A 20,276-nucleotide genomic window follows, 5' to 3' on the forward strand; every position below is an offset into this window, starting at 1 on the left:
TTTTTTTTTTTTTTTTTTACAATTTTATTTATAACAATATCTGTGTTATTTAGTTGTAAAGGAATTCAGCAAAAATTATTAAAACGTTCACGTCCCCAAAACGGGGCTGCCCACTTGCCCTTCCTGGGTGTGGCCCACCTCCTCGGTGTCCCCAGGGGAGGGGAGGCTGGGGGAATGTTTACCAGAGGAAGTCTCCAGCCCTGGGAACCTCGGTGGGGGCCCTGGAGACGGGAAGGGCCTGTCTGGGAGGGGGATTCAGCATGGCCATCTCATAGGTGCCCCTGGAGTCGGGGCTGGGTTTTGGGGTGGCCTCCCCCAATAACTAAAACACTCCATCCTTTCCTGCCTACCTCACCCAGAGCCACATCTTCCAGACAGGGGCAGCAGAGAACTCTCCCTCCCCAGAATTAGCCCTCCGGGAGCTGTGGGAGCGGGCAAGCAGGGGTAGGGTCGAGAAGGGAGAGCCTTGGCAAAGTGTCTTATACAGGGAGGGGGAGGCTGCACCACCAGCTCTCCCGGTGGTGGGGTGTGTTCCGGTGGGAGGGTAGGAAGCGCAGCCCCAAGCCCTCCCTGCCTGCCTCCCTGAAGGCAGCATGGGGGTGCCGAGGAGCAGGCAGGGAGGGCATGGAGAAATAATACTGTGCTCGCTTGCTGGCTTGCTCGCTCACATATAAAACGTAATTCCTTCATTTTTACATTTATACATCCGGCGGGGCCAGGGAAGGGCTGGCTGGGGAGGGGCTCACTGAAGGACTTCACTGGCAGGGGGCAGGAGGCTTTCTGGGGGAAGTGCGACGGGGCAGGGCCCTATGCCAAGGGGTCCCCTATCTCGTCCTCAGGGCCCCGGCCCAGGAGTTCTCGCTTCTCGTCCGTGCTGGCCAGGGAGTGGCGACTGCCGTGGCCCCCCATGTAGAGTGTGGCATACACGGGGTTGGTGAAGTTGGTGGGCTGCAGGGTGACAGAGGGTTCAGGTAGGGCTCAGGGGCTGGGCCTGTGGCCCAGGTCACCCCACCCCCACCTCCGTCCCTCACCTAACCCAACACCTTTGGTTAGGCCACCCACAGCCTCTTGGCCCTCCACCCTGCCCGCCTTCCAGCCCACCTTGTCAGGGTCCAGGGCAAAGTCGGCGTCCAGTAGGCCTCCCACATCGTCAGGCTCTCCGCCTTCGTACATCTTGTAGGTGGGGTTCCCAATCTCCACATTCATGGCCCCGTTGGTCATCCGCTGGTGCTGGAAGCCCTTAGCCCTGGGGATAGGCAGGAATATAAGGAGGCAGAGATTATTGGGGGGAAGGTTAGGATGGCAAAATAATGGCCAGAATGCTCCAGATTCCCTGTGGCTCACCCTTGGACTCGCCGCTTATACCAGAATACCACTCCGGCCACCAGAAGCACCAGCAGCAGCAACAGCAGAGGGATTAGGATGGAGGCTATATCTGGAGGGAAGAGGTGGGACACTGAGTCACCAAGGCTCAGGGAAGCAGGAGGCACACGGTCCCCCTGCTCTAGGTCCTGGTGGCCCTGTCTGCCCCACCCCCTGCCACCTACGTCCTGGCTGCTGCTGGCTGAAGACGTGCTCCTCACACCGGGGCCCTGTCATGTGGGGTGGGCACCTGCAGAAAGGAGGGACACAGCTGAGTAGGCATAACCTCCATAGCCACTGCTGCCAGGGAAACGGGGTGGCGGGGGGGTGGGCGCTGACGCCTGACGGTCCTCCTGCTCAGGGAAGGGAGGGATGATCTATGCCTGGGTGAAGCCCGGGCCCAACTCACTGGCACTCAGGCATCATTTTGCTGTTCATGGTGCAGGAGCCGCCATTGCTGCAGTGGCCGATGCAGGTCAGACAGCTGGGGGCCACCCGGCCGTCCGTGCAGCTGTAGGAAGGAATCAGAGGCTGGTGCTGGGGCTGGCAGAGGTGTGTCTGGGATGCTGAGGAAGGGGCAGGGCAGGGCTAGGACAGGGCAGGGGCTGGACTGAGTGGCACTGTGGAGGAGGGCTCCACTCACTTGCAGGTGACATCCCCACTCTGCTTGTTGACCACACAGGCCCCTTCGAGACAGCGGCTGCACTTGTTCACCTCACACCTCAGTCCCTCAAAGTAGGCAGTGCAGCGACATTGTCGGGAGCCATCAGCGGCCATCTGGCATGTGCCAAAGTTCTCACAGTAGCCAGAGCACTGCCCTGTGTTTGGGGAGGGAGAGAAGTGCCTCAAGCCCCACCCTCATGAGGGCTCTCCAAAGGCTGAACAGAGCTTTTCTGTTTGCATAATCTTGGTGCCGTGGGTGCACTGCCTCGGGGGAAGTGTGCCAGCACCTTTGTGGGGAAGCGCCAGCAGCTTGGGTCTGGCTCAACTGCTTAAGGCCTCTTTTTCTGAACTTGACCCTGTGCGTCCCAGGCACAGGTTGAACATCACCCCATGCTCTGGGGTCCCTCATCACCCGTCACCCTCCTGCCTGCCCTGGGGCCCAGGGAAGGCTCACTCACGGTACTGGCAGCGGTCGCCCAGGAAGCCGGGTAGGCATCGGCACTGGGGCTGGTTGCCCTGGTTGACAGTGCAGGTGCTGTTGTTGGCACAGTAGCCTGCACACACCTGCTGGGTGCATTTGGGGCCCGTGAAGCCCGTGGGGCACCGGCACGTGGGCATGCCTGGTGGGAGAGGATGTGTGAGTGGGACTGTGGCCCTTGGGACCACCTGGCCCTATAGCAGAGGAATGGGCTGGGGGGACCTGGGCGAGAGTCAGAGACTGGAGTGACTGGATGCTGGGTCATGGAAAGGAGGCTGGAGGCGAGACGGGGGTGGGCATCCGCCTAAGGTGGGGTGGTGGGTGGTGGGGCTGGGACCCGGGGCAAGGAGCAGGCGTTGCAGGATGAGGGGGCATACCAGAGGGGGAGGCAGCACAGGTGCCCCCATTGCGACAGTGCTCCCAGCATTGGTCCAGTTCACACTTGTCACCCGTGTAGCGGGGCTGGCAGCGGCACTTGGGCTGCCTCCGTGCATTGAGGAAACAGCTGCCACCGTTGAAGCACTGCAGGTTACAGGTTCCAGGCCGGGGAGCTGCAGGAAGGGCCCGTCAAGGGGCAGAGCCAGGGGAATAGGAGGAGAGGTACAGGCAACAAGGTCAGGGGAAGTCGGGAGCCACAGGAAGGAGAGGGTGCTGAGGCATGGCTGGGATTGGGAGGGCATGAGCGTACCATCTGGGGGGGGTGTTGGAGAGGGCACAGGCACGCATGTGCCGTTGTCCAGCCGCTTCCCATTGGGACAGGTGCAGACAGGCCCACTGGGGCTCAGCAGGCAGAGCCACTCGCATTTCTTGCGGTCACATGGGTTGGTCACTGCAGGTATGGGTGGGGTGGGGAGGATGCTGAGCAGGACCCTCCTCTGAGCCCTATGAGCCCAAGGTGACCCCCTCTCCACCAGGTCCCAAGGCCACAGCTTGGAGACTCAATGCCCACAGGCCTCCCTTCCCCAGCCCAGGCTCCCCTCCGCCCCCACCTTCGGGCTGCTTGTGCTGATGGTACAGGACCACATCAGAGGCGTGGCTCAGGCCCCCTGTCAGGTTGACCAAGGGGCTGTGGCCAAACTTATGGATCTTGAAGACACGATTATTGATGTAGGTGACACCATAGATGTAATCCTCAAAGACGTCGATGCTGAAGGGGTGACTTAGGCCTGGGGGAGGAGGTGGAGTCAGAGGGGACCTGAGGGGCACTCAGGCCCTGGCCACGCTGTCCAAGACACTGGCACCCTTGGCTCCCAGACATCTGAAACTCAACACATCCAGACCAAATTCCCCTCCCCACGCCTGTTCCTCTTTCTGTGGCCACTACTGGCAAAAGGTCCCATCACCCCTAGACTTCTGGGGTCATTCATGGCTGACCTCTGTTCCTTCTCCCCCCATTTGCTACGTTCCTAATGTACCTATGCTGCCTCCGTGAAACCTAACCAATGAATGGACAAGTAGGCCAGAGGGTCAGGGTGGGCCTCACGCCTGCAGGGCAGGTTCAAGGGGAGGCCAGCTGGAGAGGCCTGGAAGGTGCTACAGCATTGCTGGGGGTCAGTGACAAAGGATGGGAGGCATCAAAGTGAGGCCGCTGGCTTAGTAGGGAGGATGTCAGGGTTGGGGACAGGGCTGGGGACTGCGACTGCTACGGGGCTCTGACCTCGTTTGCTATCAGCAGCCACAATGGGGTCTGTGCCATTGAGCCGGATGCTGCCGATGACTGAAAGCTTGGCATCTGCCCAGTACAACCGCTCATTGTGATAATCCACGGCCAGGCCTGGGGAGGGAGAGAGCGCTGTGAGGGCTTGGCCTCCCCAACCCAGCCTTGGGGTGGAAAGAATTGCCTCCATGCCTGGGACAGTTCCACCCTGTTCTCATGCCACTCACAGTCGCCTCTTCCGGGAAAAGCCTCCACGGCCAATCCGCCCCGTCCCAGTCCAAGCCCCATCCCATCCTTCGCTTTTGTGTGACTTCAGCAGTAGCTGGGCTCTGTGAGCCGGGCCCCCTCCACACCCCGTCCCTCCCACCCCCCGTCCCATGAACCTGTGGGCCACTGAATGTTGTCCTGCACCAGTGTCTCTCGAAGGGTCCCATCCATCGCTGCCGTCTCAATCTTGGGGTGGTTGCCCCAGTCTGACCAGTACATGGTGCTGGGGAGGGAGAAGGGGTGAGTGTGGGCAGGCCAGAGGGCCAGACGAGGCAGGCCCAGGCAGGACACCAGCTTCTTGGTCTGGGCACAGGGACTGCTGGCTGGGGACTGGGAGGAGGGCATTCTGTCCTTCCACAGAGAAGCAGGAGGGAGTCCGCTTCTGAGCAGGTTGAGGGGCTTTTCCTCTAAAGCCACAGTGTGCTCATTCAGAGCCACCGACACTGGCAAAGCTGTTCCCTGGGGCAGAGTGTGGCTGTGCATGACAGCCGGCCGAGCAGAGGTCAGGTCCCTGCCCGAGCAGGCCCAGCTGGGGGCCCTGGGCAGAGGCAGCATGGGGAGGGCCAGGCAGGGGTGGCCAAGAAGGCCCAAGGGCCTGAGAAGGACTCTGTCCTCAGGCTGGCCAGGGAGGAAAGGGCACGCCTGTGGGTGCAGCCCCCAACCCTGTCCCCAGGGCTCCCTACCACCAGCCCAGAGGCCTCCCCCCAGGGCCCCTGCCCACCCCCTCAGTGGGTCCACCACAATGGCGTGGGGCTCATCAATCATGCCCGAGATGAGTGTCTTGCGGTTCTCGCCCTTCATCTGTGCCACCTCAATCACATCTCGGCCCGAGTCGGTCCAGTACACGTTTCCGGCCACCCAGTCGATGGCAATGCCTCTGGGCATCTTCAGCCCTGAAATCTGAATGGAAGCCACAGGTTCAGGGGCCACCGCTTTGTCTTCCTGCCATTATTCCCTCACCACCACTCTGCCAGCCTGTCCCTGCTGGAACGTCACCCCAGGCTCACAGCCAAGCCCCTGGCTTTAAAGAGATTCAAGCAGCATGGAGCTTATGCACCAGACTTGCAGCTCTCACACGGGGCTGGTGAGCCCTCCCTGAAGCCTGCACGATGGCGATGATCACCTAATTTTATTGATAAACAAAGTGAAACCCAAAGAGGTTAAGCGAGGCAGCTAAGATGTACACAGTGAGTGGTGGCAACGATGGGGGACTGGTGCCGGAGGGCTGTCTGCCTGCCCATCGTGCCCTGCGCCCTGGGCTGCCTACAGCACAGCCAGCTGCTGACCATTCCCACTGCTCTGTCTTCCCGCCGGCCATGCCGCAGAACACAATCCTAAGACTGCCGCCTGCCCCACTCTCACCCTTGGCCCCTCACACTGCCCTTTTCTTTTCTTTTTATCTTTTTTTTTTTTGAGACGGAGTCTCGCTGTGTCACCCAGGCTGGAGTGCAGTGGTACTCTGCAACCTCAGTGCCACTGCAACCAAGCGGCACTCGGCTCACTGCAAGCTCTAACTTCCAGGTTCAAGGGATTCTCCTGCCTCAGCCTCCTGAGTAGCTGCGATTACAGGCGCCCGCCACCATGCCTGGCTATTTTTTGTATTTTTCATAGAGACAAGGTTTCACCATGTTGCCACGCTGGTCTCAAACTCCTGACCTCAGGTGATCTGCCCGCCTTGGCCTCCCAAAGTGCTGGGATTGGAGGCGTGAGCCACCGTGCCCAGCCAGCACTGCTCTTCAAATCCTGCTCTGAACCGCTTGCTCTATGGAGCTCTTCCACTCCATCCACGCCAGCGTGGGCACTCACGTTGAGGTGGGTGACACCCCGGTCAGTCTGTCGCCGGTGGCGGTTGGAAGTGGTAGGAGGTGCAGCAGGTGGCAGGCTGCGGTACGAGATGGTGCCCGTGTGCCAGTTGGTCCAATAGACACGGCCAGCCTTGACATGGACATCCATGGCATCAATGCGGACGCTCTCGTCGCCCTGGAATGCCTGCTCGTAAGCCGAATGGGGGTGCCCAGGGAACAGGCTGCGGATCTCATTGTCATCAGCAATGTACAGGACCTGGTACTCAGAGCCTGGAGAAACAAGAGGTCAGGGCTGGGGCTGTGGGAGATGTGCACCCCACCCAGCTCAGCTCCTTTCACATGAACGGTGTCCTCTTTCCTAGTAGAACAATCTGCTCTGGCCAGAAGCTGCCGCTTACTCTCCCTGCTCAGGGTTGCAGGCTCCAACCTCAGCCTCTGGACCTCCTCCTCTCCTCCCCTGAGCTGATCCACTGTGACCTGCTCCTTTCAGCCAAAAAGCTGTCCCTGCCCCTCCAGACCCAGAGATTTCTGCCTCCTCAAGGCTGCTGGATGGCATCACTATGCTCTCTGCTACAGACTGCCTGGCACATGCTCGGGGGTGCATAGGCACATGGGGTGTGTTTGCTTGGCATGGAGCATGTGGGTGTGCATGGCAGTGCATGGTGGGGGTGTGTGTGTTCCAGGGGTGTGTGTGAATGTGCACAGGCATGAGGAAGGCACAGGTGGGCATCAAAGCGTGTGGGGAATGTACAGGTGCCCCCATGACTGAGTGTGTGCACTGCGTGTCTGAGTGTGCTCTCATCCTGGCAGCGGTGGGTGAGGAGGCGTGTGTGCAATTCAGAGCACTGCTGCATCCCAGACTCCTTCAGTGAGCCAGCCCCAGGACCTGCTCCCTCTGCTTGGGCCAGTCCTTTGCTCAGGCAGCTGCACCTATGAGTATGGGGCTTCCTGTCCGGGCAAGATGTCCACAGGAAGACATTCCATTCCAAGTCAGCCCCGTTTGATAACCCGATCGCCCTGCCCCACCCAGCCTTTCTGCCCTCTGGCGGCTCCGGCACCTTCGGCCTTGCAGGTGTTGTGCGTCTTCATGAAGTTCCGAGCGCAGCTGCAGAGGTGGCCGCCCTTGGTGTTGTTGCAGAGCTGGGAGCAGGTGCCGAAGCGCAGGCACTCGTTGATGTCTAGGGGTTACAGGGAGGGTCATGGGGGTCCACGGCTGGGGTGTCTGCCCCTGCTCTGCCCTGCTTTCCTACCTTGGCATCCGGGCTGGCCGGGCACAGTGTGGAAGCCCGAGCGGCAGGCACAGTAGGCTGCTTTCTCGGTGCGCACGCAGCGTGCCTCGTCCCCACAGATGCTGGCGTTGGTGGCGCAGCTGGTCAGCTTGGGGTCTGTGGGGGACAGAGAGTGGATGCCCTCCCTTGAGCCACCCAGGCTGGGGCTCGGCTCTCCCCGCTCCCCACCAGCATCCGGTCTGCTGCTGGGCCTCACCGATGCTGCAGTCCTCCTCGTCAGAGCCATCCCCGCAGTCATCGAACATGTTGCAGCGCAGGGAGGAGGAGAGGCAGTGCTGGTTCCGGCACAGAAACTCCTTCTTGTCTTTGCAGTGGGTGGTCTGGGCCGTGGGGGGCTCTGAGGAGGGCAGAGGCTTTAGACCCTGGGTATTCACCCCTGCCCCCTCCTCCCACAGTGACCCCATAGATACCAGTGGCTCCCAATTCCTAACTGACAAGGCTTGCAGGCGGGGCAAGTCAAACTTTTGGGTTCCCAGCCCCACCTCCAAGACGTAACGCATCAGGCAGCCCCCAGAGCCTTCCCCAGGGGCTTCTCTTGAAAGAGCCTCCAGACTCCTAGCAATGGATCCTCCCCTTCCTGGGCCAGTCCTCCTGGTTAACCCTAACCCCAATGAAGCTCCCACAAGGCTCACACTCACCCCACTGTGCACTATCCGCCCCCTGCAGGCCTTTGTCGGCCTCCTACTCACCACAGTCCTCTTCATCAGTCCCATCCCCACAGTTGTCCGTGCCATCGCATTGGCGCCCGATCCACAGACAGACACGGTCATTCTTGCAACGGAAGGGCCGGTTGGGAGGGCACACGAACCGGGCTGCGACAGCCAGGGGAACACAGAGCTGGAATTAGTCTTGCGGGCGGGGTGGCTGCTGGCCACTGGGGAGCCCGGGAACCCCGCCCCAAATCTCACCACACTCCTCGGGGTTCTCATCTGAGTTGTCCCCACAGTCATCCTCGCCATCGCACTTCCAGGCCAGCGGCTTGCACAAGGTGTTGTTGCACTGGAACTCGTCCAGGGGGCAGGTCCGCACTGGTGCCGGGGGAGCCAAGAGCGAAAATGAGCCATGAGCCCACCCAGACCCCTCTCTCCACAGGTGGGGGCTCCAGGCTCAGAGAGGTCACCAGGCAAGCAGTGGCACAGCCAAATTGGAACCAGGTCTCTTAATTTTCTTTTTTTTTTTTTTTTTTTTTTTTTGAGACGGAGTCTTGCTCTGTCACCCGGGCTGGAGTGCAGTGGCCGGATCTCAGCTCACTGCAAGCTCCGCCTCCCGGGTTTACGCCATTCTCCTGCCTCAGCCTCCGGAGTAGCTGGGACTACAGGCGCCCGCCACCTCGCCCGGCTAGTTTTTTTGTATTTTTAGTAGAGACAGGGTTTCACCGTGTTAGCCAGGATGGTCTCGATCTCCTGACCTCGTGATCCGCCCGTCTCGGCCTCCCAAAGTGCTGGGATTACAGGCTTGAGCCACCGCGCCCGGCCCAGGTCTCTTAATTTTCTACTTGGTGGGGCCAAACTGCCTTTTCTGGTACTTAGGGGAGAAGAGGTCATTTTTCAGGGTGTCTGGAGGAGTTCAGAGGGCACTCCTTCTCTGGTATGTGGCAGGGCATGGGGCTGTGTAGTTCCACAGCAGGGCGTGGGAATGGAAGACCAGGTTCCCATCCCTGTGCCTAGCCTACCAAGGCAGAGCCAAGACATCTGCCCACACAGTTGGGATTTCCGCTCCAAGTCCCAGTCTTTTCTCACCCTGGGCTTCACCCTGGGCTGCCCCCTCTGTGCTGCCGAGCCCCGGCAGGTCAACGAGGGACAGGCACTGTCTCACTGCCCCAGGAAGGGAAAATAGCAGGGCTTTTCTTCTTGGGGCAGCAGACTGTCTTGGAGGAACTTGTGGGGTGGGGCCTAGACAGGTACAGCCCTCAGGGTTTGCTGGATTTCAGCTCAACTGGTCCCCTAGACTAGGGGGCACTGAGCTGGGCACAACCCGCACAAAAATGTGTATTCAGGGGTCCTGTGTCGTTTACTACTACGTCCGTTAACACCTATGGCAGTGCCTGGTACGTGGTAAATGCTGAATAAATATTTGTTGCATGAAGAATGAATACAAAAGAGAAAGATCGAGTGAATGACTGGGCAAACGTGACAGGGTGGGCAGCAGAGGGAGGACCCAGGGAGACCAAGCCAAGGGGCGCACCGCCAGTGCCGCAGGCCTCCTCGTCGCTGCCGTCCATGCAGTCAGCGTCTGCGTCACAGCGCCAGCGCAGGGGGATGCAGTGGCCGCTCTTGCACTGGAACTGGTCCATGTCACAGCGGGGGGTGCAGTCTTTCTGTGGGCATGGGCACAGGCAGCCGGTCAGCTCTTGGCACCCCTAAGCCCTGCCTGAACTCCTCTGAGGCCACCTCCTTCCTTCTCATCTCCCTGCCCACCTCGTCTGAGCCGTCCGCGCAGTCGTGGTCTCCATCGCATTTCCAGCGTCCCGCGATGCAGCGGCCGTTGGCACAGGAGAACTCACTCTCGGAGCAGGGTCGAGGGGCTGGGAAGGACAGGGGGAGACAGGCCCAGGAGGGTGGGCACAAGGACTCCAGGCCTCAGCAGTGCCACAGTCCTGAGCCCAAGGCCCATCCCCATGTCTCTGAAGACCACAGCTGACTGACCCAGAGGCCGAGCCAGTCCTGGCAGAGCCCACTGGCTGCCCCTATGGAACAGCTTGGCACAGGCAGGCTCACACTTACCCCATGGGACAGACACCAGAGAGGGCACAGGTCCCTGGCCTTGCCCTCAGGACAGACTGTGTTTGGGGAGGGGAGCGGGGACAAGACCACTGAGACAAGCACCAGGGTTTGGGGAGAGGTCAGTCAAGGATGATGGGTAGAGGCACGGCACAGGGATGGGGGGCTCTGGGGCAGAGGTGGGGGTATGGTGGGAGCACGGGCACATCAGAGACACCTACCTCTGCAACCCCGAGAGGACAGTGTGAAAATGGAGAGAAACATGAGATGAGGTGAAATGGCACAAACTCAAATACACAACATGGAGTGGGGTGGGTGAGGAGGGCGGCTCCTGCCCCCGCCCTGGGAGGTGGCTGCCAGCTCTGGCGCGGCCTGTGGCAGGAGGGCGGCGTGGCAAAGGCCAGGCCTGGGCGGGGCTCCCGTGGGGCTGGCGGGTGGGACGTACTGCAGCTCTCCTCGTCGGAGTTGTCGCCACAGTCGTTGTCGTAGTCGCACTGCCAGCGGCCGGGCACGCAGCGGTTGTTCTTGCAGCGGAACTGGTATGGCTCACAGGTGCGCTCATCTGGAGGAGGCAAGTGTCAGGGCAGTCAGGGACAGGGCTGGGGCAGACATTAGGATCCAGGCAGGCATGGTCAGGCTGGCCTGGCGGGGAGGGTGGGCATCCCGGCTTGGGAAGTGTCAGCCGCGGGGAGCCCAGGCAGTGTTTTGAGATGTGGGGTCTGTAAGGAGGTTCGGGGACAGGAGACATGATTGGGGATGCGTGTGTGGGCAGCTGCCTTGGGGAGGAGATGAACAGGTCCCATAGGGTGGGCAAGGAAAACTCCACACAGGTATGCGCAGATGAGGCGTGGGCAGGGGCAGGGATAGGGAAACAGGGAGGCATGGGGCACAGGTGGATGTGGGGAAGCGAGCTCCAGCCAGGCCTCCTTCCCCAGCCCTACAGCAGGCCCAGGAAGCCCAGCACCAGGGCCACACTGAGAACGGTAAGCAGGCGGCCCCTAGTCCTCCGCCTGCCAGGGGCACCATGCCTCCCGCCCAGGTAGACCGTCTTCCTCCTGGAGTGGGTCTCGGCTTACCACACTCTTCCTTGGGCTCATCTGAGCCATCCCCGCAGTCATCCTCTCCGTCACACTTCCAGCGCGCTGGGATGCAGCGGCCCGAATCCTTGCAGCGGAACTCATCCACACCGCAGGTCATCTGGGCTGCAAGTGGGCGGGCACGCGGGGAGGATGAGACTCCTTCCAGGAGTCTGCCAGGAGGGTGGGGAGGGCCTGGGAGTGGCCACTGAGGGGGTCACACGTTGGGGTGGTGTGAGCAGCAGACACTGGGGAGGGAAGCTGGGCTCCAGGCCAGGCAACTCACTGCAGTTGGCGGGCTCGTCACTGCCATCCACACAGTCATTGTCCCGGTCGCAGACCCAGACCCGGGGGATGCACCGTTTGGTAATGGAGCACTGGAACTGGTTGGGGGCGCAGGTCACTTCGGCTGCGGGGCGGGCAAGAGAATGAGGGCCCTCCCTTACACCTGCCACTCCAGTTCACCATCACCATCTTCTCCCTCTTCCAAGCCCTGGCCTTGGTCCTGCCAGCAACTTCTTGGGAGGAAGGAACAGTTTACCCCCAGTTTTGGTGCTTTTTGTTTTCTGGATCTCTATGTCTCTATATCACGCGTGGTGATTTTTATGAGCAAAGCAAGTTACACCCAATATAATTTGTGTTGCCCATCTACTGAAGCTATTTGAGAGCCTCTCAAAGCTGTGGGGGGGATTCCGCCTGCCCTGCTTCCGTGTCATCTCCCACCACTGCCCCCCCACCACCTCTGGCACTCACGGCAGTCCCTCTCATCCTCCCCGTCTCCGCAGTTGTCCTGCCCGTTGCAGCGGAAGATGCCGGGAATACAGCGGTTGGTGTTGGTACATTTGAACTGACTGGGCAAGCAGACGTGGATGTCTGTGGGGGGAGAAGGGGGTGACTCGTGGCAAAGGGAGGACTCAGGGGCAGGGAGAGGGTACCCATCCCTCAGCAGGGAGGGCAAAGGCTTGAGCCGCAGGAATCCAGCCTGGAGAGCAAGCTGCCATGGGCTGCAGCTTCCCTGCCCTTGAAAGCCCCAAATCCTGGGGCGGGGAAGATGCTGGGGAAGGAGGGAGGGTGGCCAGGCAGCGCTTTACCACAGTTGGCCTCGTCACTGTTGTCTTGGCAGTCATTGTCGCCATCGCAGATGAAGGCAGGGTTTGTGCAGATGCCTGTGGAGCACTGGAACTGTCCGGGCCGGCACTTGAACTCGGCTGCCAGAGAGGGAGGCTCAGGGTCAGAGCGGCTGGGGTGGACACGGCCAGGTCCACTTGCAGCCTCCAGCCTCTCCAGTGGCCATTCAAAGCCTCAGGAGTCAGGCCGCCTCCGACACAGCTGGGGACCCTTGTGTCACCCCCAGCAGGCACTCACGGCAGTCCGGGGGCTCATCTGAGTGGTCCCCGCAGTCGTCCTCGGTATCACACTTCCACCAGAAGGGGATGCACTTGTCGTTCTTGCACACAAACTGGAGGGCAGGCGGGGGCAAGAGGGGTTGGTGGGGATCTGGGAGACTCAGAAGTCCTTCTTTTGAGGGGGTTGGATGTTTCAAAGAAGTTGAGGCAGGGGTCAGGGTGTTCTGGGGCAGGTTGGGCTATAGTCAGTGCAGAAAGGCCAAGTGTGGCGCTGCGTGGGGTAGGGTGGGGAAGGCAGCACTGGAGCATGGCGAGGAGGGTCAAGGTTAGGGTGTGGAGGTGTCTGTGTGAGGTGACGGGGGTAAAAGTATTGCTGTGGGGAGACAAGAGGTAGGCAAGAAATGTGGGGGTGTTAGCATGGGAAAACCAGATGCGTGAGGACATTAGGACAGAGCAGGTGTTGGGGTCCAAGGAGGATTGGGGGGTCAGGGAGCAGGCACTGGTGATGGGATCTGGGGGACAGCCTCACCTGGCTCGCTGTGCAGTTGGACACACAGGTGCGCCCATCGCTGCCCAGGTAGAAGTTGGTAGGGCAGGCACATTTGTGCCCTCCCCCGGGGGACAGCAGGCACAGGTTGCTGCAGCCACCATTGTTGACCTTGCAGGGGTGATTGGGCACTGCCAGAGAAAACGTTGTGAAATGTGGTGACATTTTCTGCCCTACCAAAGGCTGCCTCACTCACTCCATCCTGGACAGAGGTGAGGGGCCTAAACCCTGCCTCTTTTAGGAGGGAGTTGAAGCCAGAGACAGGAGAGGATTCTCTCAAGGTCCCAGGATCAGGCCAGGCCTGAAGGCCAGCTCCCCACCTCCTCTGTGCTTACCCCCCAGGGGCCTGTCTTCCTTCTGGGGGCCCGGCACCCAGACCCCCACTTGATCGGCCTCAGGGCCTTGCTGCTGCCAGATTCCAGGACTGGATCTAGGCTTGGCTGAAGGTTCCGGGAGCCAAACCATCCCCTGTCTAGACCCTCCTGGAGTCTCCCAGTGTCTGGCCAGGAGAGGGCTTGGTCAGTGCTGGAGAAGGGATAAGCAGGAACTCCCAGGGACCCCGGTGCCCAGCTCACCCTTCACCTGCTCCCACCCCTTGCCTGCTCACCGTCCGGCTGGCGCAGGGCGTGGAAGACGTGCAGGTCCATGGGCCGGTGCAGGGTGCTGATGAGGAGCGTTTTGTCGGTGCCCGTGGTCTTGTGGGCTCGGTTGATGGACTTTGTTTCCCAGTCGGTCCAGTAGACGCAGTCCTCAAACAGGGTCAGCGCAAAGATGTGCGGGATGTCCTGGCTCAGCACTGTGGGGCCGAGGGGCAGGCGTGGTGCCAGTCAGCCCGAGCTCGGACAGGGTGCCGGCCCACTCCACCTCCTCAGGCCCCACCACCACCCTGCGAGGCGGGTGTCAGCCCCAGTTCCAGATGGTTCAGGGGCCCCCCATGGTCTCACAGTTAACAGGTGTCAGAGCTGGAGTTCAAACCTAGACTGCCTCATGGCAAGTTCCTGCCCCGCCAGTATCTGGTTCCCCTCGGGAAGTGGGGAGCACTGCAGTTCCCAGTCGCAGGCCTCCCACCCCCACCCTCCTCGAGGCCAGTCCTCCAGAACTGTGTATATAAGGGAAGGGCCTCTCCTCTTCCTTCCCAAGGGCGCTGGGTGGTGCCAGGCTGGGGAAGCCCCTGGTGCTCGGAACCTCACACCCCAGCGAGTGGTGTCCTGAGGCCATGTCCTCTGCTTTTTATGTCCACTCTTGCCCCCAAAACTTGATCCCCTGTCGCTTCAGACTTCCATCCCCACCGAGTCTGCTGTGCCTGGACAGCCTCACTGGCACACTGACCAACGTGGCGATTGGAGCCATCCAGGCTGGCAAACTCAATGTAGTCCTCGCGGGCGTCAGCCCAGTAGATGCGCTCAGTGACATAGTCCAGCGTCAGGCCATTGGGCCATGTGATCTTGGTGTCCACGATGACGCTGCGACTGGACCCATCCATGCCGATGCGGCCAATCAGTGAGTGGTCACCCCAGTCTGTCCAGTACAGGTACCTGGCGATGGGTAGGCAGTGAGCCCTGGGAGATCCCATAACCCATCCCACCAGTGGCCTGCAGGGAGGCTGGGCTTGGATGCTGCTTTCAAGGGCTTCCCCAACCCTCCTCAGCCACATACCCATTCTGCACATCCACCACCAGAGCCCTGGGCTCGCGGAGGCCAGAGCTGACCAGCACCGTCCGATAGGCCCCATTGAGCTTGGACACCTCAATGGTGTCCCGGCCTTTGTCGCACCAGTACAGGTTGCCACCCACCCAGTCCACAGCCAGCCCGTCGGGGTTGCTGAGGCCTGTACGGTGTAGGACCTGCAGGAAGAGGCAGGGGAGGGAGAGCTCTGGGTGACCTGGGGGAAGACCTGCAAGCCTCTGTGAGGCTCAGCCTCCCCATGTGTAAACTGGGGTACAGCTCCCTCTGCCAGCTCCGGTGGGAGAACCATGGAAGTAAAATGCCCAGTCCTGGGCCTGACACTATGTACGTGTCAGCAGAGCCTCTAGGAGAGGGGGCTCTAGGTGGTGAATGGGACCACATTCCAAGCCTCACAGTGCTTGGCCAGACCTCAGGGGGAACTTCCCGATAATTAGGGAGACGTGGGGCTGGCAGTGAGGGGAAGAGCAAGAGAAATCTCCCGGTCCTTGCTGTCTGGGCCCAGAGGAGAGTAGGCAGCCAGAACAAGCAGTCATACAGTGACTAGTGGAGTGAGAAGGAAGCAATTTGTGTTGGTGGGACGGGAAGGAGAGACGATCTGAAAACAGCCATCTGGGGTGGACCAGTGTCAGTCGCTGAGGGCCGCCCGCCTCACCTGCACGTTGCTCCCGTTAAGGTGCATCCTGCGGATCATGCTGCCTTGGGTCGTCACATCCGTCCAGTAGATCATTTGCTCTCGGTAGTCAAAGTCCAAGGCAACGGCATTGTTCAGGCCCTGGATTAGGGGAGTGAGGGAGAACAGAAGTCTGCTGTGGCAGCAGGGGCCACATTTACATCTGGGGGAGGGATGGTTGGACCTAAGTGGGGAAACTTGCAGGGGAGGCTGTGCTGGGTCTGGGAGATGGGCAAAGGGGAGGAAGGCCTGGGTTTGGTACCTGCTTAAGTAACGTGTAGTTGGACCCATCCAGGTTGAGCTTGCGTAGGTAGTACCGGTTGGCAAAGATCAGAAACGGTTCCTCGTCTGCAGACAGAGGATCTCGCCTCAGCTCCTGGCACATTCTAGTGGCCCTGGTCTCCTGCCTGTCTGGAGCTCTGCCACCCGGGCGGTCCCACACAGCCCCCAGCTGCCTGGGTCACCTCATGCCCTCCAAGCATGAATCTCACCAGTCACAGCCTTGCAGCTGTGGGGGTCGCCGCCGCGGGGTGCGTAGCCCTCCACACACAGACACTTATAGCTGCCATGGGTGTTGATGCAGCGCTGGCTGCAGGGGAAGGTGGTGCTGCACTCATCCACATCAGCACATGTCCGGCCGTCGTCCTTCAGCCGGAAGCCAGGGCGACAGCGGCACTGCAGGCACAGGGAGCCTTGGGCTGGGCGTGTGGCAGGGTCTGGGCCTCCCACCCTGGAGACCTGGCTCAGAGACTCCAATTCCTTCTACCCGGCCTCATTAGGGGCAGCAGCACATGGGTACTAAGTCCACCCAGCTGGCTGTCTGGCCTTCGCAGTCCAGGCCTCCTTCTGTGTGCCCCGGAGTGTCATTTGACAGAGCTGCGTGTGCCCTCCCCCTGGAAACGCTTTCTTCTCATGGCTGTTCTCCTGCCTCAGCAGCTGCTCCTTCTCAGGCTCTTCTGTTGGTCCCCTCACCTCCCTGCTCCTGGCTGTTGCTCAGCTTGGGGCTCAGACTTTGGACTCCTCTCTTCTCCACCTACACTGCTCCCTTGGGAATCATATCCAGGCTCATAGATTCAAATAGCAGCTCTATGGTGATAACTCCCAGACTTCCCTCTCCAACCTGGGCCTCTCATTGAACTCCAGACCTGTGTATCTCTTGCCTACTTGACGCCTCACTCCTCCTTTCCTCTCACACTCCGTATCTCATCTGTCAGCAAATCTGCTGTCTCTCTACCTGCCAGATAGAGGCAGATCCCAACCAAGCAGATTTCCGTCTCATTCACGGCTGTATCCCCAGTGTCTAGGGGATGAATGAATGAATGAGGCAGTGGAAAAAGGCGTTCCTGGCACGTCTGGGGTGTGGAAGCTCCTCCCCAGGGCTGGGCATACCTTGAAGCCGATCTTGAGGTCCTCACAGTCCTGGCTGCAGCCACTGAGCTTGTGGCTGAGACACTCGTTGATGTGGCAGCCACGCTCATCCGAGCCGTCACCACAGTCATCCTGGCCATTGCAGAGCAGTACCTCAGCCACGCAGCGCCCGCTGCTGCACAGGAACTGAGACGAGGCATTGCACTTGTGCTCTGCAGAGGGGCAGAGGCAGCAGGTCAGCAGGGTCTCAGGCAGTCTGGGGAGGGGGCAGAGGGGAGCCAGGTCTGGGGCCCACCTGGGCTGGTGCAGTGTGGGTTCTTGGGAGCCTCGTCACTCTGGTCGTGGCAGTCATTCTCGCCATCGCACTCCCACTGGCGGGAGCTCAGACAGCGCCCATTGGCACAGCGGAACTCGCTGGGGCCACAGGTCGGGTACTCTGGGGGAGGAAGGGACCTGTGAGGCTGATGCCCTGGCCCAGCGGAGGGCAGGGCCTCCTCCCACCACCGTCGAGGGCTCACCACACTCGGGGGACTCGTCGGAGCCATCTGCACAGTCACGGTCATGGTCACACACGAAGTGCTTGGGGATGCACTGGCGGTTCTGGCACATGAACTCACGGTCGTCACAGGTACTGTTGTATACTGTGGACAGAGGTGGACACAGCCCTTCAGCCCTGCTCAGCCAGCAGCTGACCGTCCCCTACCCTGACCTGTGGTTCTCCTGGTAGAGTGGGCAGGACACTTGATAAGGAGTCTGGACACCTGGACTACAGCTATGGCTCCAGCCCAGCGGACCCCGCGGAGGCATTTCCTCTCCTGCACCCCAGCTTCCCCATCTGCAAAGTGAGACTGGGGTCCTTGCTGTCCACCCGGTCCACACGGCCCCGCCACTCACAGCAACCAGCTGCGATGCTCTCGTCTGCACCATCAGCACAGTCTTTGTCACCGTCACAGAGCCAGCGCTCGGGGACGCACACGTGGGTGCCAGGGCAGGAGAAGGAGGAGGGGCCGCACGTCTTGCCTTCTGCGGGGGGAGAGGGGACCACCAAGAGACTCAGGAGGGGGTGGATGAGGGCCAGCAGCGGAGGTGATGCACTCGCTGCTTCGCCGTCGTCTGCAGGGGTGTCTGTGTGTGGGGTGGAATTGGGCGGAGTCTGTCTCTCCCTGGGGCTCCTCCCCCAGCCCAATCCCAGCTTCCTCACCACAGTGAGCAGCCTCGTCTGAGCCGTCCCCACAGTCATCGCTGCCGTCACACAGCCACTGCTTGGAGATGCAGCGATGGTTCTGGCACTCAAACTGGGCCTCTGAGCAGAACTTGTCTGGGGCAGTCGGAAGCCACAGTTAGATGGGGAAGGGCGGGGGTCACCCACCTGGGGAGGCTGATGCCATGGGAAGGACAGGAGAAATGCCCACAGCAATCCTCTGTTGGGGGGCTCAGCAGCAGCTAGAGGCAGAGTCTCTGAGTCTAACCTCAAGAGTTGGGGTGTGGGGCAGGAGGTGAAGGCCCTGGGTGCCCTTTTCCAAGGGGGCATTTCCTGGGGGGGACTAAGAAGTGGGGCCCAGCAGGTTCTTGGAGCACTGAGTAGGTGCTGTGGTCACTCACTGCAGTGGGTCTCATCCTCGCCGTGTTCACAGTCATCCTCCTTGTCACACGTCCAGCTCATGGGGATGCAGCGCCCACTAGGGCAGGCGAAGTAATTCAGGGGGCATCTGGGGCGTTTCACACCTGGGGGGCGAGGCAGGTGTGAAGGCCCTGCTCACCACAGGCCACCACCCACCACACACCTGCCCCTGCCCACCTGGGCAGTCGCGCTCATCACTGTAGTCCCCGCAGTCGTTGGCACCGTCACACACCCAGCTGGGTGCGTAGCAGAGCGAGGTCCGCTCACAGGGCTGGAAGAGCACGCCCTTCACGCCCAGGCGGAAGTAGCTGCTGCAGTCGGTGGCACCTGGTGGGGGCAGGGGTGAGGGTGATCCCTGGTTCCCCCCCGATCATCCCCCACTGGGGCATCTGTTAGCCCTACGGTGCCTTCATGCTTTTCCAAAAGTTGGACAGTGCCCTTCCAGTGGGGCGCTTTCTGCACCATCTGCTCACTGCCCCCTCTTGGAACCCCATGGGAGCCCAGGAGCAGAGGCAGGATGGGGACAGGGCCTCAGGGAGATGGAGGCTATCAGTGGGGACGAGGCAAGGCGGAGAGGAATGTGGGCAGGAGGGCCTGAAGGCGGCAGATGCAGTGAGCGATGGGGAGGAGCCCAGGAGGTGCCAGCAAAGGGTGTCACTCACTGCAGTTCATCTCATCTGAGGCATCCTCACAATCCACAAACTGGTTGCAGCGGCTGGAGTTCCCGATGCAGGTCCCGTCCCGGCAGCGGAACTCGCCCACACCACAGGCTGTCTCTGGAACAGTGCCCGCCCCGTACCGTCAGGCCAGAGTTTTCTCTGTGTGGGCCAGGAGGACGCAGGACAGAGCTCCTGGCCCACAGCACCTGCCCTGGCCTGTCACAGAGTGCCTTAAACCAGACACCATGGGGCCCAAGGACAAAGCTCGGCCAGGGAAGGGTGGGGCAGGAACTGAGGTACAGATGGGTTATGCCAGTGCGCCTCACTCACTGTTGCAGGGGATCTCATCAGAACCATCCCCACAGTCGTCCGCCCCATTGCACCACAGCATGTTGGACACACAGCGCCCATTGCTGCACTGGCGGAAAGTCTTCTTGCAGCGGCGGGAGTCTGCAGATGGAGGAGTAGGCTGCACATCAGCCACAGGCACAGGGAAAGGGCTGCCTCCCTGAGACGTCATGCACGTGTCCAGCTGGCCGCCCCCCAACCCAAAGGCCCAGTATCGGCTAACAGTGGTTCTGCCCTTCATGAGCTCCCAAAACTCATGGTCAGGAAGCTGGGTCCCGATCCTGCTCCATCCTGCAGGGGCTGAGGCTGTTGCCAGAGGGCCAGGGGCCTGGGGGAGGAGGACCTGGGCTTTGGACCTAGAAGAGGCAGGGGCTGCAGAGGGCTCCTTACTGCAGTAGGATGGCTTCTCATCGGACTTGTCCTTGCAGTGGGGGACGCCGTCGCAGGTCAGGCTGAAGTTGATGCACTCACCATTGGCACACTCAAACTCATCTTGTGCTCGGCAAGAGGAATTCACCGCTGGGGAGGGAGGTGAAGGGAGCTTTCTGAGCCAGGGTTGTGGGCCCCAGTGCCCACGCCTCCTCCCCCCTGGAGCTGAGGTCATCATCAGCTTCTTCTTGGCAAAAGGCTTTGGGGGGCTGGGCTGGAGCGCGTTGGGGAGATGGTCGCCATCCCCGGTGTGTGCTTGGGTTCCCCGCCAGCCCCTCCCCCGCC

The 20,276-nt window shown here is 60.9% G+C and overlaps 1 protein-coding gene across 1 annotated transcript in view; it reads right to left on the reverse strand.

Moving 5' to 3' along the window:
- LRP1 (low density lipoprotein receptor-related protein 1) overlaps nucleotides 1-20,276 on the reverse strand; it is an 85,188-nt gene continuing 64,912 nt past the window's right edge. Inside the window, exons 46-89 of the mRNA XM_011926062.1 lie at nucleotides 19,953-20,081; nucleotides 19,545-19,664; nucleotides 19,218-19,331; nucleotides 18,733-18,882; nucleotides 18,537-18,659; nucleotides 18,136-18,252; nucleotides 17,829-17,957; nucleotides 17,453-17,575; nucleotides 17,230-17,370; nucleotides 16,956-17,146; nucleotides 16,058-16,241; nucleotides 15,829-15,914; nucleotides 15,549-15,668; nucleotides 14,867-15,054; nucleotides 14,540-14,745; nucleotides 13,818-14,006; nucleotides 13,193-13,341; nucleotides 12,683-12,776; nucleotides 12,409-12,525; nucleotides 12,071-12,190; nucleotides 11,604-11,726; nucleotides 11,318-11,443; nucleotides 10,687-10,803; nucleotides 9,939-10,045; nucleotides 9,706-9,838; nucleotides 8,430-8,549; nucleotides 8,211-8,333; nucleotides 7,718-7,858; nucleotides 7,483-7,617; nucleotides 7,291-7,410; nucleotides 6,234-6,502; nucleotides 5,149-5,327; nucleotides 4,544-4,650; nucleotides 4,161-4,277; nucleotides 3,493-3,669; nucleotides 3,192-3,332; nucleotides 2,881-3,054; nucleotides 2,484-2,645; nucleotides 2,006-2,180; nucleotides 1,772-1,873; nucleotides 1,548-1,612; nucleotides 1,345-1,435; nucleotides 1,102-1,246; nucleotides 1-948 (exon numbers count right to left, since the gene is read on the reverse strand). Coding sequence (XP_011781452.1) covers nucleotides 808-948; nucleotides 1,102-1,246; nucleotides 1,345-1,435; nucleotides 1,548-1,612; nucleotides 1,772-1,873; nucleotides 2,006-2,180; nucleotides 2,484-2,645; nucleotides 2,881-3,054; nucleotides 3,192-3,332; nucleotides 3,493-3,669; nucleotides 4,161-4,277; nucleotides 4,544-4,650; nucleotides 5,149-5,327; nucleotides 6,234-6,502; nucleotides 7,291-7,410; nucleotides 7,483-7,617; nucleotides 7,718-7,858; nucleotides 8,211-8,333; nucleotides 8,430-8,549; nucleotides 9,706-9,838; nucleotides 9,939-10,045; nucleotides 10,687-10,803; nucleotides 11,318-11,443; nucleotides 11,604-11,726; nucleotides 12,071-12,190; nucleotides 12,409-12,525; nucleotides 12,683-12,776; nucleotides 13,193-13,341; nucleotides 13,818-14,006; nucleotides 14,540-14,745; nucleotides 14,867-15,054; nucleotides 15,549-15,668; nucleotides 15,829-15,914; nucleotides 16,058-16,241; nucleotides 16,956-17,146; nucleotides 17,230-17,370; nucleotides 17,453-17,575; nucleotides 17,829-17,957; nucleotides 18,136-18,252; nucleotides 18,537-18,659; nucleotides 18,733-18,882; nucleotides 19,218-19,331; nucleotides 19,545-19,664; nucleotides 19,953-20,081 — 6,080 coding nt within the window. The 3' untranslated portion in view covers nucleotides 1-807. The remainder of the gene's footprint in view (nucleotides 949-1,101; nucleotides 1,247-1,344; nucleotides 1,436-1,547; nucleotides 1,613-1,771; nucleotides 1,874-2,005; nucleotides 2,181-2,483; nucleotides 2,646-2,880; nucleotides 3,055-3,191; nucleotides 3,333-3,492; nucleotides 3,670-4,160; nucleotides 4,278-4,543; nucleotides 4,651-5,148; nucleotides 5,328-6,233; nucleotides 6,503-7,290; nucleotides 7,411-7,482; nucleotides 7,618-7,717; nucleotides 7,859-8,210; nucleotides 8,334-8,429; nucleotides 8,550-9,705; nucleotides 9,839-9,938; nucleotides 10,046-10,686; nucleotides 10,804-11,317; nucleotides 11,444-11,603; nucleotides 11,727-12,070; nucleotides 12,191-12,408; nucleotides 12,526-12,682; nucleotides 12,777-13,192; nucleotides 13,342-13,817; nucleotides 14,007-14,539; nucleotides 14,746-14,866; nucleotides 15,055-15,548; nucleotides 15,669-15,828; nucleotides 15,915-16,057; nucleotides 16,242-16,955; nucleotides 17,147-17,229; nucleotides 17,371-17,452; nucleotides 17,576-17,828; nucleotides 17,958-18,135; nucleotides 18,253-18,536; nucleotides 18,660-18,732; nucleotides 18,883-19,217; nucleotides 19,332-19,544; nucleotides 19,665-19,952; nucleotides 20,082-20,276) is intronic.

The sequence above is a fragment of the Colobus angolensis genome, unplaced genomic scaffold (genome assembly GCF_000951035.1).
Source record: "Colobus angolensis palliatus isolate OR3802 unplaced genomic scaffold, Cang.pa_1.0 Scaffold67, whole genome shotgun sequence".
NCBI classification, from domain to species: Eukaryota; Metazoa; Chordata; class Mammalia; order Primates; family Cercopithecidae; genus Colobus; species Colobus angolensis.